Below are 16,419 nucleotides of genomic sequence, written 5' to 3' on the forward strand. Positions count from 1 at the left end.
GGAGTGGAATTGCTGGATCATATTACTCTATTTTTAGTTTTTTAGGGAGCCTCCATACCATTCTCCATAGAGACTTCACCAGTTCACATTCCCAACAGTGTAGGAGTTCCCTTTTCTCCACACCCTCTCCAGCATTTATTATTTGTAGATTTTTCAATGAAGGCATCCTGACTGGTATGAGGTGGTGGTACCTCACTATAATTTTGACTTCCATTTCTCTAATAATTAGCAATAATCTGTTCATGTGCCTGTTGGCTATCTGTATATCTTCTTTGGAGAAATGTCTATTTAGGTCTTCTGCCCATTTTTGATTGAGTTTATTTTTTGTTATGGAATTCTATTAGCTTTTTGTATATTTTGGAAATTAAGCCCTTGCTGACACATAGTTTGCAAACATTTTCTCCCAGTCCATAGGCTGTCTTTTAGTTTTGTTTATGGTTTCCTCTGCTGTGCAAAAGTTTTTAAATTTGATTAGGTCTCATTTGTTTACTTTTGCTTTTATGTCTATCGCCTTGGGAGACTGAAGTGAAAAAACATTGCTACAATTTGTGTCAGAGAATGTTTCGCCTATGTTCTCTTCTGGTTTTATGGTGTCATGACATATTTAAGTCTTTAAGTTGTTTTGAGTTTATTTTTGTATATGGTGTGAGAGTGTTCTAACTTCATTGATTTACATGCAGCTGTCCAGCTTTCCCAACACTGCTTGCTGAAGAGATTGTCTTTTCACCATTGTGTATTCTTCTCTACCTTGCAGAAGATTAATTGACCACAGGTGTATGAGTTTATTTCTGGGCTCTCTATTCTGTTCCATTGATCTATATGTCTGTTTTTGTGCCAATATCATTATGTTTTGATTACTGTAGCTCTTTAGTATTATCTGAAGTCTGGGAGGGTTAATCCTCCAGCTTTGTTCTTTATTCTCAGAATTGCTTTGGCAAGTCTGGGTCTTTTGTGGTTCCGTATAAATTTTAGGATTATTTGTTCTAGTTCTGTGAAAAATGTCATGGGTAGTTTGATAGGGATCACATTAAATCTGTAGATTCCTTTGGTAGTAGGCCGTTTTAACAATGTTAAGTCTTCCAATTTAAGAGCATGGCATATCTTTCCATTTCTTTGAATCATCTTCAGTTTCCTTTATCAGTGTTTTATAGTTCTCAGTGTATAGGTCTTTCAACTCCTGGTTAGGTTTATTCCTAGGTTTGTTTTTGTTTTTGTTTTTGTTTTTGTTTTGACATGATTTTAAATGGGATTTTTTTTTTTTTTTTACTTTCTCTTTCTGAGATTAGTGTAAAGAAATGCAACAGCTTTATGTGTATTAATCTTGTATGCTGCTACCTTGCTGAATTCATTTATTCTAATAGTTTTTGTGTGGAGTCTTCAGGTTCTATATAGAACATTACGTCATCAGCATATAATGACTTTTGTTTTAAAATACCTTTGTTAAAACACAGTTGACATAAAATGAATTGCACATGTTTAAAATGTACAATTAATAAGTTTTTATCTCCATATACACCCATAAAATCAGCACCACATCATTATAATGAAGATATCCGCCAGCCCCAAAAGTTTCCCATTTATAATCCCTTTCTCCCAGCCTCCCTACCCACCCACCTCCATCTCCGTACAGCCACTGATCTGCTTGCTGTCACTGTTGACTAGATTACATTTTCTAGATTTTATATAAGAAGAATGATACAGTATGTACTTTTTTCATGTGACTTCTTTCACTCAGCATAATAATTTTAAAATTCATCCATATTGTTGCGTGTATCATAATTAACATATTTTATTGCTGATTAGTATTTCAGTATATAGGTAGATATTCCACAGTTTGTTTACCCATTCACCTATTGATGGACATTAGGGTTGTTTCCAGTTTGGGGCTGGAATATGAATGAAATAAAATATGAATATTGTTCATATTTTCTTGCTTCTTTGCAATATTTTATTGAATGCCAGACATTGAAAATTTTACATTGTTGTTTAATAGATGTTATATCTTTTTGCAACCCACTGAGGGTCTTGTCCAGTAGGAAGTTATTTCCAAAGGCCTGATCCTTTGAGACTTTAGGATGAAGCTGCCTTTTCCTTGTTCTGCAGCTCTGTTTCATGGCTTCCATCCTGGTCTCCTCACAGGGCCCTTTGTAACACACAGGGTGTGCCAATGACCTTTGGTCTCCCCCACGGTCCATCTGGGTGATGGCCAGCTCCCGTCTCAGACCACAGCCTTACCCCTCGGACCTGGTAGGCTTTCATTTAGCACAGCTCTGTCAGCCTGCAGTGACTGTTTGCCATTGCTTGGCACTTTGGTTCTCTGAATGAAGAGTGTACTGGTGGCATTGCCTTCCCCAGTAGGCATTATTGTCCAGACTGTCTCTCCCTCTGCCTGTGACTTCAGCACTATTACTTGGTGGTGCAATACTTAGGTTGGATTTTCCACTGCCAGTCAATCTTCTTTTCACTGTTTCCTGTGTTTTCTGTGAGTTGAACCTCTTGTTTGATATTGAGATCATTTCTGATGGACATGGGTATTGTCAGGCTGGGGAGAGAGAGGGAGCTCTTAAAGTGCCTCAAAAAAATATACTGTACACAGTAAAATATAGGTGCCTGGTTTTCTGGTTGGTAATAATGTCGTATTTCTTAACCAGAGGAAAGAGACAGTTTCCCTACCTATGAGAAGGAAAATTTCAGAGGGAAAACTTACTCTATTCCTATGGTATGATAACCTGCTTTCTTTATACACTGATTAGGCTTTCAATAAGACAAAATTCTTCCTAGTTTACAGAAATTAATTGATTATCAATCCCAGTTTTCTCTTCTGAACTTTCATCTTTTTATTTATCTTTAAATACATTAGAGAAGAAAATTGTGAGAAGGGGTATATTGGCAAATAACCAATAGTCTGAATTTTTGGAATCCCAGCCAAAAATACCTCTATAGATGGGGTGTGTTCCCCCCCCCCAAATTAGGCTAAATGACATTAGCTATTAGCTATTGACATTATTAAGAATCACTATCATCTTTTCTGAAAATGTACACAGCATAGGTGAATTTCTTATAAAGCCATAGACTCTTAAAAAGACTCAGAATGGGCTTCATTCAGAGAATATGTACTCTACAAACTGGATTTCTAGGGCCACCAATTTGACTGTATCTATGTAACCGACGCTTTTGAAGACACTTATAGAAAATTCTTGCCTCTGCCATGAAAAGGATGGGGCAACAAAGGGTTTCATATTTACTAAACATTGTGTCCTTAGATGCTTTCCTTTTGCTTGTTGCAGAATCAAAGATGACCGAGAAGCAAGTGCCAGCTAAAGACCAAGCGGCTGCGACCCCTCTGGGAAACCCTGTTGTTCAGTCTCCAGGCTCAGAATCCCCCACAGTGTACCTGAAGGACGTCGTGTGTTACCTGTCCCTGCTGGAGACGGGGAGACCTCAGGATAAGCTAGAGTGTACGTATGCACCCTGTCAAGGGGCTTTGACTGTTTCCTAGAGGAAGAGCTAGTGTCCTGTCCATCATTCTAAACGTGCTGGAGATTGATCTGGGATCCAGAGGTAGGTCCTGCCTCCAGTGGGGGAGGTTTTCTGCCCTGTCACCAGCAGTAACATGTATATTTCCTAGAATCTGCCTTGGGACACAGTAGCTGTTGTATAGTGTGGGAAGTGCATTTGAAATCTTGGTATTGAAAACCAGGAGCTGGAAAAGGAAGGGGTCTCTGCAAAGGGTGAACACTCCCTTTCTTTGCTGGCAGGATTTCTGGAAAGCCTCCAATCAGAAAGCTGCTGCCTCCTCTTAGCAGATTTTTCAAGGGAGGATTTTCAACTTCTGTCTTCCTTCCCCTATTCCATGTCCAAGCAACACTTGAAATATGAGGAATCCATATTTTTTTTTCTTGAGATCTCATCAACCTCTATCTTGTTAAAGCTTATTTCCAATTCTTCACCCACCTGCCTCTCCACCCCAAGTGTTGTGGCCTCTAGAGAATGAGGGCTAGTTAAATATGGGAGTCGAGCTGAGTTTCAAAAGCATGTCTTCAGGAGGAGAATAATAACTGGGGGCAGAAAGGAAAGCCTATAGTGACTGAAACAGCCCGCAGTCTTGGACATGAGTCACTTCAGGGATGGTCTCACTGGCCTCTGTGAGCCTGCAGGCAAACTTTTTATAACATGATGGGACCTTGTTAAAAAATAGATACTGTTTTGGCTTCTCTTGGGATCTTAGTAGACACTGAGGGGAAAGCATATATATTATAGAAAAAGTCAAAATTCCAGCTAACACGCAGACGAGTCAACAAATCTTAAGCAGTAGCAAGGAAAAATCTGGCAAAGGTTAACCCTTGCCAAAACCAAAATGAAACAGTTTGCTCACTAGCCAAGCTTAAAGGCTCCCCCATAGATGTCAGGTGTTAACAATTGCAGGTCTTAACTGCTAATTTGGAAGCAGATGTACCAGGTTTCTGGCTAATGTTAAAAGTGAAATGTCATATTATTTCCCACATTCAGTTAGATTTGGGGTTTCAGGTGTGATATTTGTTCATAACTATGGGAGAGGATGTGGCAGATTCTTCATAGTAGTGCCTTGCAGTCTGAGTCTTGTCATGGCAATAAAAAGAAACTGCATTTTTTAGAGCTTTTTATTGTGGAAAATTTCAAACATAGACAAAAGTAGAGAGTACAATGAACTTCCATGTACTTGTCAGCCACCGTCAACAATTACCAGCTTATAGTCAGTCAAGTTTTTTTATACCTCCCACTCCTTCCCTCTGCCCCAGATTGTTTTGAAGCAAATTCCAAACATCATATAATTTCATCTGTAAATATTTCAGTACGTACCTCTAAAATATAACTTTTTCTTAAATAGAACCACAGTACCATGGTCACATCTGAAGAAAAGGATTCCTTACAGTTAGCAAATATTCAGTCAGGATTCATTATTTTCCCATAGTTGGGAAACAATTCAAACATTGTTTGTTTGAGTCAGGATCCAAGTAAGGTCCAGGCATTGCTACTGGTTACTGTGTCTCTTCAGTCTCTTTTAATCTTTTGCTTATTTTTTTTCCTTACAATTTTTTGTTGCAGAAGCTTGGTCATTTGTCTTGTAAAGTTTTCTTTGTTTTTTTTTTAATTAAACCAAATAAATCCAAATCCTCCCTGATTTTAGTGATCAAAAACAAATTAAGCTTTAAAAAAAAATAACCAAACATGTATTTTTGGGGAAATGATGGCCTGAAATCCTACCTATCATCAATGTAAATAATAATAATAACTCATCATTGAACACCTTATTTTTGCTAAGCACTTTAAATGCATTATCTCATTAACCACAGACCATCAACATTCACAATAACCCTAGAAAGTCGACATGATTATTCTCATTTTACATATAAGAAAGCACATAAAAGTTAAATGACTTGCCCAAGGCCCTGGATGCTTATTCACGCATTCTCATTTTATCCCTCATGCACAGTAGGACATGCTAGAGCCACTGGGGCCCAGGGTCTGGGGGCATCACTAGGGCAAAGATCTGTCATTACATCATGCATCCACCTGTTTGGCGAGTTAGCCTTGTATGCCGAGTGTCTCTCACCCGGACACTCAGAGGAGTCACAAAGAATCTAAATCCCATGACCTTACTTTTAAACAACTTAAACTCCAACCAGAGACGCACCACTGAATAAACATGAAGTACAGAGATGCTACGGGGACTCACACTCATGACCCAGATCTCATTAGCCACAGAGTTATTGCTTAGACAATTCCAGAAGGCAGGTGGCTTGGTTCTCCCTTTTCCCACCCTCTCTGTAAAGAAGTCAGACTCCTTGCCCTGGAGGGTGGGTGAGCTGGCTGCAACAGACTTCGCCCCAGTGATGGTCTGAACTGGAAACTGGCCGCAGCAAAGTCTCAGCCCATCCATGGTGCCTGAAGGACACCTCAAGCCTCACCTCTGTGTTTTTTGCAGTCATGTTTCGTCTCTATGATTCAGATGAGAACGGTCTCCTGGACCAAGCGGTAAGCTCTCCAAATATCCCTCCAAGATCCAAGAAAGGCTGGGGGAGAGGGGAGCAGGTGAAGGGAGAGTCTGGTAAAGGGAAAACTCTCAGTTCCATCTTCATAGGAATAGCAATGTCTCACTATGGGCCACAGAGATGAGTAGAACCCCCCAGATTCTAATTCTAAAGAGCCAGCCCGGAGAGATTGAACTCCAGGTTGCCTTTTCATTCCAGAAGCCCAAATGGCAAAATCTCAGATTGGGGAAATGAGATTTACTATCTCATCTAGTTTAACTTCCCAACTGGTTCAGAAACCCCCCTGCAATTTCCTGCTGGAGGCCAGGGGCAGAGGGGAGGAGGTGGGGGGAGGCACTGAGACCAGGGCAGGAGGGCAGGAGGAAGGTAGGTAACAGCTGGTGTGCTTTGCCAACCCCCTTTGTCTTCCTCTCATACCCCGGGGGCACTAGTTCCAGGAGCCTGGCTCTGTCTGCTCTGAGCACAGGAGCCCCTCCCACTGCACCTGGGAAAGCCTGGGTCTGGCCCACACCTCCCCTCAGGAGGAGGCAGGGATAGGTCAGGGGTCACGGGGTTAGAAGAAGGATGGAAAAGAAAGAAGGCAGAAAGGGGAGAAGGCAAATCGAACCAGATAGGCCCCGTCCTCGTGACTGGCAGTGTCAGAGATGGGGCTCATTAATGGAAAGGCTCTGAGGTTGAAGTGCCTGGGGCTGAGTCAGACCAGAGAAAGGAAGAAAGGGAACACATCCACTAGACCAGCCACACCGTCATCGTCCCAGTTCCTTCGGAACTCCAGAGCGTCTTTAAGGGATGCCTGCAGCCACAGGGCAGTGCTGTCAATGTTGGGTCATGTGAGGGAACCACCAGAGAATCACACTCTCGAGCATTTGATCAACACATAATTATTGAGTTTCTAGTGTATGTCAGGCACTGTTCGAAGACCTGGGGATTTATCAGTAGCCAACGGAGAAAAATCCAGGCCCTCGTGGTGCTTTCCTTCTGGTGCAGACACACACACTGAAAAGTGTAGTAAAACATGTTAGATAGAGATGTGTGCTAGCGGAAAATAAAGGAGGGAGAGGAGACGTTGGGGGAGCTGCAGTTTAAGCTGGAGGAGCCAAGGAAGGTCTCCCTGAGGAGAGGACATCTGAACAGAGACTTTAAGGAAGTGAGAGGGTGAGTCACAGGGATGTCTAGAGAAAGCACCTTCCAGGCAGAGTGCAAAGGTCCTGAGGGGTGCCTGGAATGGTAGCAGATTAATTAGGAGGCCAGAGTGACTGGAGCAGAAGGACTAAACGAATCAGGTCGGAGTGCATAATGGGAAATGAGATCAGAAAAGTAATGAGAAGGGGCATTTGCAAAGCATTATCAAGCCTTACAGGCGACTGAAAAGGTTTTCTCTCTTACTCTGGAGAAACAGAGAACCACTGCAGATTTTGAGCAGAGGAGTGATGTGGTTGACTTAGGTTCTAACCGATCGCTCTAGCTGCTGTGCTGAGTCTAGACTGTAGCGATGCAAGCAGGGATCCAGATAGGAGGCTATTAAAATAAACAAGACAAGAAATGATGGTAACTTAACACCGGGGTGGCAGCATTGCAGGTGGTAAGAAGTGGTTAAATTCTGGATCTGTTTGGAAGCTAACATTGGTGGACTGAAGTGAGTCTCAAAATAGTCCTCTCTTTCAACATCCCACCAAAACTCCCTGGCGGTTGGATGCCCAGTCTGTTTGTTAACACTCCCAGTAACGGGGAGTTCATCCCCTACCTTAGAATAGCTGCTCCTCTGCTGTGGATGACTGTTAGAGAGGGCGTGCTCCCTGCCCAAGACGCATCTGTGGTCTGACAGGGAAATCTTCAATACAAAAACTGAGTATATCCTCCCCTCCCCGTCCCCCAACTCAATAGAGAGATCAAAATAGGCCAACCCTCAAATCCTCCTTCCCTCCATCCTCAGCTCACTTCTGCCCTCTGTGGCTGACCAGGACAGCTGACCGATAGAATACCAATTCTATACAATAGGCATTCGCGTATTGGACAGTACTATCACATCTTCCCTAAAATCTTTTTCAAGCTCAAATTTCCTAATTCCTACACTGTTCCTAATAAAGCAGGCTTAACTATCCACTCTGGCCAAGCTCTGATTTGTCAATGCCATTCTTAATATAAGGCACAGGACTGAACCCACTCCTCCAAGACGCTTTAAGTATCCACATCTGGGGAACTAATTCTTCCTGAAACCTTCCCGCTCTGCTTCCTGAAAATGCCCGCCCATTTACACAGCCCGAGATTGAGTCTTATTCCTGAATCACATTGTTTTCTCACGTTGAATCTGGGACTTAACCAGATTCACAAGCTCTTTTCTGTTGGAACTTCTGCCAACCCCTATGCCCACCTCTCTGCCCACTTCCTTACCCCTGTCTACTGCCTCATCTGCAGTTTTGCAATGGGTTAGTTTCTAATTTAAATGAAATACAATTTTTAAAAATCCCTGTTAGGTTTTAGCATGCTTGTTTTGACCTAGCATTCTACCTCGTGGAAGAATTTAAACCTTGCTTCAGTTCTCCAATGTGTATCCCCAAATCAACCTTACTATGAACTATCTTAGGTGGTGCCCAAGACATGCAAATGCTTCCTTGGTCCAGTATGTTTCAGTGGGACTCTCAGTGCACTGATTCATTAGCATCCAACAATTCTGTGAGATTTTAGATGGAGCCTGGCCTTGGAACCAAACAAAAGGCTCACTCATTAGGCAAACATACCCTTCATGAATTTCCTGTTCCCAGAATCCTGGGCTCGGGGCTGGACATGATACAAAGGAAACAAAGGAGATGCCAAAAGGAATCTGAATCATAGTGCCTGAGAAGGGACCAACACAGTGGCCCTACATCCAACTGACACTGACCCCTCAGGGGTAGAGATGGATCCCAAGTTGCTAAAGCTGTGAGAATGAGGTGTGGGGAAAGGGGGAGGAGAGAAGTGTCTTGGTTTGTAAGTATTTGTGGGAGCTACGATCACAAAGAAGGAGAAAACAGGAGTGCTTTCTATTCTAAGTGAAAGCACAGAATAGGGGAAGGAAGGTGGGTGCAGGTGGGTCCAGGAGGAGGTCAGTGTTCAGTGAGCTTTCTGCGGATCTCTGGCTCATCCACGGTCTGTGCTGCTTGTGAGCAGCTACTCTCTGCTGAGCTTTGTGGTCAAGGCAGAAATAAAGAGCAAAAACAGTGAGCTTGTGATGAAAGGCCAGTATCTGGCAGCAGCTGCTTCTCCCACCCCGCCCTGCCCATCTTCCCAAGGGGTTGGATTTTGAGTCTTGCTCTTGAAAACACATCTTCAGTTGGCTTCTCCCCTTGATGTTTTCTAGGAGATGGATCATATCGTCAACCAAATGCTGCACATTGCCCAGTATCTCGAGTGGGATCCCACGGAGCTAAGGCCTGTGAGTTTCCAGAAGCATGGGGTGTCTTCTAAGTGAGCTTCCAAGATGAGAGGGGGAGTTGGAAACAGATGTTTACTGTGCAAGGCTCTCCCAGACTCATCTTACAGGCGGCTTCCCTGGGGTCCTACGCTTGGACCTCCCACTTCTCTGACAGGAAAAATTAGAGGCAGCAGGGAAAAATGTAGACTAGATCAAATACCTAGTAGTACCCCTAATTTTTTCACCAGAGCTAAATATTTGTAACAGTTCATGGATCAAAGAATTAAGAGCTAGAAAGAATTTTAAAGGTTTTTCTCAATCATCAGATAATACTAATATTAATGATATTATTAATTGTAGATAATATTAATAATAATTATATTTGAGGGCTTCTGTGAGTCTGATATTCTCTTTGGCATTTTATATACGTTTTCTCTAATCCTCACTACAGTGCTGCAAACATAGCCACGCTAGTTGCATTTTACAGATGAGCAAAGCAGGACCCAGACAGTCGGAGTGGCAGCCCAAGGTCACAGAGTTAGTTAGGACGGGGCAGAGCCAGGCCTGGAACCCTGTTCTCCTCACCTGCATTTGCTTCCTCCCTGCTCCACTCACTCTGAGTTATAGGGAAAAGGGGGAAAACACAAGCCAGAAAACACAGAACAAAAGAGAAAGAAGAGGGAGGGGAGGGCACAGAGAGGTCGAGGATGAAAGTCTGTGGCTCTGTGGATTCCGCAGATACTGAAGGAGATGTTACAAGGGATGGACTACGACCGGGACGGCTTTGTGTCTCTCCAGGAGTGGGTCCACGGAGGGATGACCACCATCCCATTGCTGGTCCTCCTGGGCATGGACGACTCTGTAAGTGGCAAGCTTGAGCTCAAACATCTCTTGCCTTTCAGAAACATCAGGCTCCATGTGGAGGTCAATATGCTTGGCTTCTGCCCCAGACAATGGAAACCCCATATTCTCTAGGCCAGCCCCAAAGTCCTCTCTTTTTACTTAATAGTACCTGAAATACATTCATTAATTTGACAAGCATTTATTCAATCATTACTAAATAAAGATACTGTTCTGAGGGCTGCAAGGGGACACAGATACAATATTCACCCACCGGAAGCTTATGCTCAGCCAGGCCAAGGCCGGAAAACATTCAAAGAAGAATTCCATCTTTTCTACACGTTTGGTTTAAAAATGCTGAGAGTTGAGGAAGGAAAAAAGGAAAGGAAGAAAGGAAGAAAAAAATTCCGATCTGAGGTGAATGTGTTAAATTATGATATCTTCTTTAACAATCAAAACAACCAGATGAGGTAGATTATCTTTTTTACCCATTCATACAGACGGAAAACTGAGATTCTGAGCCAGGAGAGCCAGGGGAAGAGCCAGCATTTATTTGTACTTGACTCCAAAATCTGCACTTTCTAATGCCCCACACTTAGGAGTGAGCCCGGTGGAAGAAACCGTGGAGGGTGTCTGCCCTGACTCTGAAGGATGCGTGGGATTCTGATATCCCAGTCTTGAGATAAACAGCAAGTGGAAGGGCCTAGGATATTTGATCTGGCTCTCAAGGATGGGTGTGATTTGGATGGTAGAAGAGAGAGTTTGTGGCCAGAAGAATAGCTTGATCAAAGGTCCAAATGGAAGAAAGTTCAGGATGTATCAAACTTCCCAGTGCGATCAGCCTAGGAAATACACGTAGAGGTTTAGTGTGAAATTGCTGGTTGCATGTGCCTGCATCTGACCTAGTCTGCTTATTTACCATGAGAAGTAGCTTCCATACACGAGGTAGGAAAGATTAAAAACTAGAAGTACAAATGGTGACGTTAGCACTTACCAGGCCAAGTCACACAAGTTGCGTGACAGCATCTGTTTGAGAGTACGGAGTCAAGAGAGAGGAACAGAACAGGAAGCGCAGGGGGTCAGCCTCTAGCTGACATTCTTGCCCGTAATGTGTCCATCTGACGGTTCTGCAATTCAGGACTAAAGCTGAGCCTTCATTCCCAGCACTCAAGGAGACTAAGAATCCTGCAGTTATCTCACAGCCTGCCCAGTTCTTCCCAAGTGCTAATTAGAAATCAAGGAACCAGGATCTACACACTCCCTTTTTGTTCCCTTCTTAAAACCCTAGGAGGTCAGAGTTGGAAGAGACCTTGGTGATCCCTGATTTACCCCCTTGATTTTTCATACTGAGGTCCAGAGAGGTAACAGTGCCTGCCCATGGACATACACCTAGTTAGTACCAGAGGCCACCTTCCATATTCAGTAACAGCAGACTTCTCATGCAGTGATTCCTTACCAAGAACCTACTGTGTGCAAGAGCCCCCGTGAGCTAGGACCTGGGGGTGCTCAGATAAGTAAGATATACTTCCAGCTATCACTCCTCAAGATTATATCTGCCTGAGAGTGGAAGTTCTGCTTGAGTGCTGTTTCAACACACCTGTTTTTTCTCTGAAACATGAGAATAGAAATGAGAGATTTTAATCACAAGGAACCAATTTCTAGTTCTAGTTCCTATTTTGGACTTGCTGAGACCAAAGTGCCACCAGCCCTTTGCTTGGAGAGGATCCCCCTGTTTTACGGCTGGAAGAGGGAGAGACAGTTTCTTTAACATTCTCCCCAGTGTCTCCCCCCTATGCCAGATCAGCCTTCTAGAAAACCGTACTTTAAAAAAAAAAGAAAAGAAAACCGTATTTTATATCAGGGAAATGCAAACAAAAAGCAAATATGTGTTTGGTTTTTAATAATGAAATTTTTTATGTGTTTATTTGAAAATATGCACTGAATTAAAAGTTTTTACATGTAATATTTTGGTACTAGAGAAAACATTCCTCAGTGTCTTAAAAGTCACATTGCTTGTTTGGCTTTTTTCAAAACCCACATATGGCCACTGAAAAGTCTGGGGATCTCTGAATGGGGTATATGAGAAATGATCTGTCTCCCAGGGAAACTGCAGCTTCAGCATAAAACCTGGCATGCACAAGGAAGGTGACTCCCACGCCCTGCGGCCTCCCACGTGCAGAAATGAAAGAGCCACACGATGGCGCTATAACCCAAGCAGAAATGTTAACTTCATCCTGGGTCAGGGTCCCTTTGCCACTTACCCTGCATCCATGAAAATACTATCTGGGAAAGCAAGAGTCAGCTAATCGATTTCGCTAATAAAGGTATTTTCAGGTCAGATGACCGTCCTTTGGGCTGCATGAAGAAGGAGCTGGTCTGCTAGGACTATAATTTCTATTCTGTCCACGAAGGAAAACCCTGGTCTGTGGAGGTAGAGGAGAGGCATGGAAGGAGCATGGGCTCGGAGGCCAGCAAGAGCCCCCAGGGTGACCACCGGCTGGGTATCATTTGTGTGGCCTTGAGCTATTGTTTATGTAACTTCCCTGATTCATTTCTAGACAAGGTGTGTGTCTATCTCCTTACACATAGGACAACACTGTGAGCTTATTTTTGTGTCCCCCTGTTTAGCGTGGAGTAGGAACTTGCTGAAAGTTTTCATTTACAACGTGTCAGGCACTGGATTAGGAGCGTCACTTATATTATTTCATTTAATTCTTACAGACATCCCTTGAGGTTGATGTTTGTCAGAGGAATGAATGACTCGAACTTTTAATGAATCATTTCATCACTTAGTGAACCCATTTACGAAAGTAGAAGCCATAGATACAAAGGCTTCAATTCTGTAAAACTCAGGTTTGGGAAGCAGCAGGGTTCAGAGGTGGGAAGAAGAAAAGAGCTTATCCTGGCCCTGGGAGGAGACCAGCATCTGGAGAAGCACATGGGCCCCTCTAGAGACCACTGGAACGGGAGTGAGCACAGGGATGAATCTGGCTGCCATGACCAGCCCAAACCAGAGGGGCCCGGGAGTAAGACGTGGGTTTCAATCCAGCACGTTGGACTCCGTGTACCTGATTCTCGATCTTTATCACCTTCCAGTGCTTTTCACTACCCTTGAGATCAGCCCAAGAGTGTTACTCTTCTGGTGGAGCCTATGACAAAGGTTCAGGGACCCTGTATGTGGAGGGAGGTTTCTGAAGCACAGCCCTCAGCGAGGCTGCACTCCCAGGGGCTAGAAGGTGGGCGCTTCAGTGTCCAGGGAAGGTGTGTGACTATGTGAGGCTTGGCTTCTCTGCTGGAAAAGGTTGGGTTCCCTTCTGAGCCAAGTCAGGAGGAAGTGGCTTAACCCTCTCTTTGTCTCTGTCTCTTTGCTGTTTTATCTGTGTACAGAAAGTTGATGAGAGAATACATTACTAAGCTATTTTTGAGTACATACTCACTGTAGAAAATTTGGATAATACAGAAGAAAGTAGAAATTAGAGAGTAAAATAAATCCAGAGTGCCACTAGCTATAGCTAACTTCTGCCAACAGTTTGGTGACATTTTTCCCATCCAAGATATTATTGTATAAAACCAAGATAATAATATATCATCAAATTTGCATTCTGGCTTTTTTTACTCAGCACTGTGCCATGAGCACATTCCCAAGCTATTCCATTGTCTTGTAAAACCTCTTTGATGGCCACTTAACCTGGAGTCATACAGATGGACCTCCGACCTTTTGGCCATTTTGAGGCCTTTAGGATACTTTCAGTTTTTCATTACTGTAAATAATGCTGAGTTATTACATCTGATGGGGCACAGAAGTGCTCATCTAGCTTTCAAAAACGATTTCGATAGACTCCAGGAATGGAAATTTATAAGTTGAAGATCATAAACATTTAAATGACCTTGAGATAGGTAGGTAGGTAGGTAGGTAGATAGCTAGACAGATAGATGGATGATTGGTAGATAACAGATGAAAGAAAGAGAAAGAGAAAGAAAGAAGTTCGTTCTGATTCCCACTTCCACCAGCCGTGCAGGCGAGGGCTAATTTTATCCCCTCCACACAGACTCCACTCAGATATTCCTAATTGTTAATATTTTATATTCCTAACTGTTAATATTTGCTTATTTTAGAAACTACACACGCACAAAGAATTTTGTTTTGATTTGCATTTCTATTAAAAGAGTCCATACGACAGTAAAATAAAGGAATAACTTGTCTTTCAAATATGAGGAGAGACTCTTTTTAGGAAAAAGAGGCCATGCAGGAGGCGGCCCCTGGCTCCTGCCCCCGTGGGGCTGCCTACTCAGCGTCTCATTCCCTTGCTGTCCCTGCAGGGCTCCAAGGGGGACGGAAGGCACTCCTGGACCTTGAAGCATTTCAAGAAACCAACCTACTGCAACTTCTGTCACATCATGCTGATGGGTGTTCGGAAGCAAGGCCTGTGCTGCATTTGTGAGTAACCTTCCTTCAAACCCCCTTCCCCAGGCACTCTCTTGCTCTGCACATGGATAAGCCATTGCCGAGAAAGTCTAGGCATCTCTGCTTCTTAGCTTGAGGGGCCTGCCATATTGTTCCAACAGCAGGAAGTAAAGTGAGACCCCCATGTCCTATTTGTGTTCTACCCAAGTCAAATGGACGAATATTGTCCTATTGGATTCCCGTCATGGGCCACTGAATCCCTAGAAAAAAGTTATTCAGATTCATGTGAAATTAAAAAGCATCTCATATGAATTTCAATTGGGTTTTGCTTGTGACTGTTTTAGGTGGTCAGGAGAACCTGGGTTTTTTAATTAATATGCAATTATATTCATAAATGCAATGGAAATTAAAATTTTTTGTTTCACCTTATAACCCATTTAGTAAAGTCAGAGTGGAGAGGAGGGAAAAACACACGTGGAAAAGGAGGGAGGGAGGCTGGAAAGGAGAACAAAAGAAAGATGGAAGGAAGGGGTGGTATAAGAAAGGAGGTAGATTCAGGGAGCAGGAGGCGGGGAGGGGCTGCAGCAAGAAGACTTTGCAGGGCCCGGGTATGTGGGTGCAGAGTCCTGCCAACCACCCCAGAATACAGACAGCAAGCATTCAGCCTGGACCCACCTGAGAGTGGGGAGCTGCTGCTGCAGGCAGAGGGGCCCTCGGGCGCGGGGCAGGTCACCAAACAGTTTCATGTGGCATGCACGCGGGAGCTCAGCAGCAGGCGACCTCTGCCACAAAAGTCATCTTAGCAGAGCTAGGCCCGGTGTCCACCAAGACAGGCATCAGCAGGCAAAAGAAGGGGCCCCTAGTCTTCCCAGCACCCATTCAAATCCAGCTTTCATTATAGATCCTTTTGGGTTCTATGCCTGTGGGCCTCAGCTGTTGGCCTAGTAGTAACAACGAGAGTCATTTGTGGAATAGCTGTTCTGATCCAGACACATGGTGCTTTGTACAGATTATCTCATTTAATGCCACAAAGGGCCCACAAAGAGAGAGAGGCAATTTTATTCCCATTTTGGAGAAAACCCTGAATGTCAGGGTGGTGAGGGACCATACCCTGGATCATATGGGTAGTTACAGATGGTGGAGCCGGAGTTCGGGCCCAGGCCTGCCTGGCTCCAGAGGTAGGAAGACTCCTGGCCTTTCTGTCCACTCCCCACATCCCGACATTCAGTACTGTGGCACTAGCATCCCTGGGAGGATGGCTCCTCACCCTCTCCTGAAGTCAAAAGCGATGTTCTGGGCATGTTTTCATGCTGCGTTCACTGCCCGTGGTGGGAGGCAGCGGGGTAGGCAGGCTGGAGGGGGCAGGAGCATGTCTGGGAGATAACCGTGGATGCTCTTCTCAGTGAGCAACTGGAGACTTTCGACTTTCCATTAGACAAGGCCAGCTCCAGGGTACATCCCCTGCCCCAGACTGGCCACGCAGAGGGAGGCACAAGCTAGAGTGAGGGGACAGGGCTGGGGGTGAGGGGTGGCTGACCCTTCCTAGGTGGTGACTCACAGCCACTTTTCTTTTTTTTTTCAGACTGTAAATACACTGTCCACGAACGCTGTGTATCCAAAAACATACCTGGGTGTGTCAAAACGTACTCAAAAACCAAAAGGGGCGGCGAGGTTGGTGACACCTATTACCTTGTTCTCCCGCATGCTGTGTGCCAGGCAACATGTCCATCTCCACAGACTTGTAGGCAGGA

General features: G+C 44.0%; 1 protein-coding gene across 6 annotated transcripts in view; it reads left to right on the forward strand.

Annotated features, from left to right (window-relative positions):
* DGKG (diacylglycerol kinase gamma) overlaps nt 1-16,419 on the forward strand; it is a 194,942-nt gene that overhangs the window by 63,055 nt on the left and 115,468 nt on the right. For 5 of the 6 annotated variants that reach the window (XR_004320963.1, XM_032482760.1, XM_032482770.1 and 2 more), the window contains exons 6-11: nt 3,288-3,458; nt 5,966-6,015; nt 9,370-9,444; nt 10,162-10,284; nt 14,584-14,701; nt 16,251-16,339. Coding sequence is in view for 5 of the 6 variants with exons in the window: in XM_032482760.1 (XP_032338651.1) it covers nt 3,288-3,458; nt 5,966-6,015; nt 9,370-9,444; nt 10,162-10,284; nt 14,584-14,701; nt 16,251-16,339 (626 nt within the window). In the remaining variant the exon portion in view is untranslated. The remainder of the gene's footprint in view (nt 1-3,287; nt 3,459-5,965; nt 6,016-9,369; nt 9,445-10,161; nt 10,285-14,583; nt 14,702-16,250; nt 16,340-16,419) is intronic. The other variant, XM_014562711.2, reaches the window with a different exon arrangement.

The sequence above is a fragment of the Camelus ferus genome, chromosome 1 (assembly GCF_009834535.1).
Source record: "Camelus ferus isolate YT-003-E chromosome 1, BCGSAC_Cfer_1.0, whole genome shotgun sequence".
NCBI lineage: Eukaryota > Metazoa > Chordata > Mammalia > Artiodactyla > Camelidae > Camelus > Camelus ferus.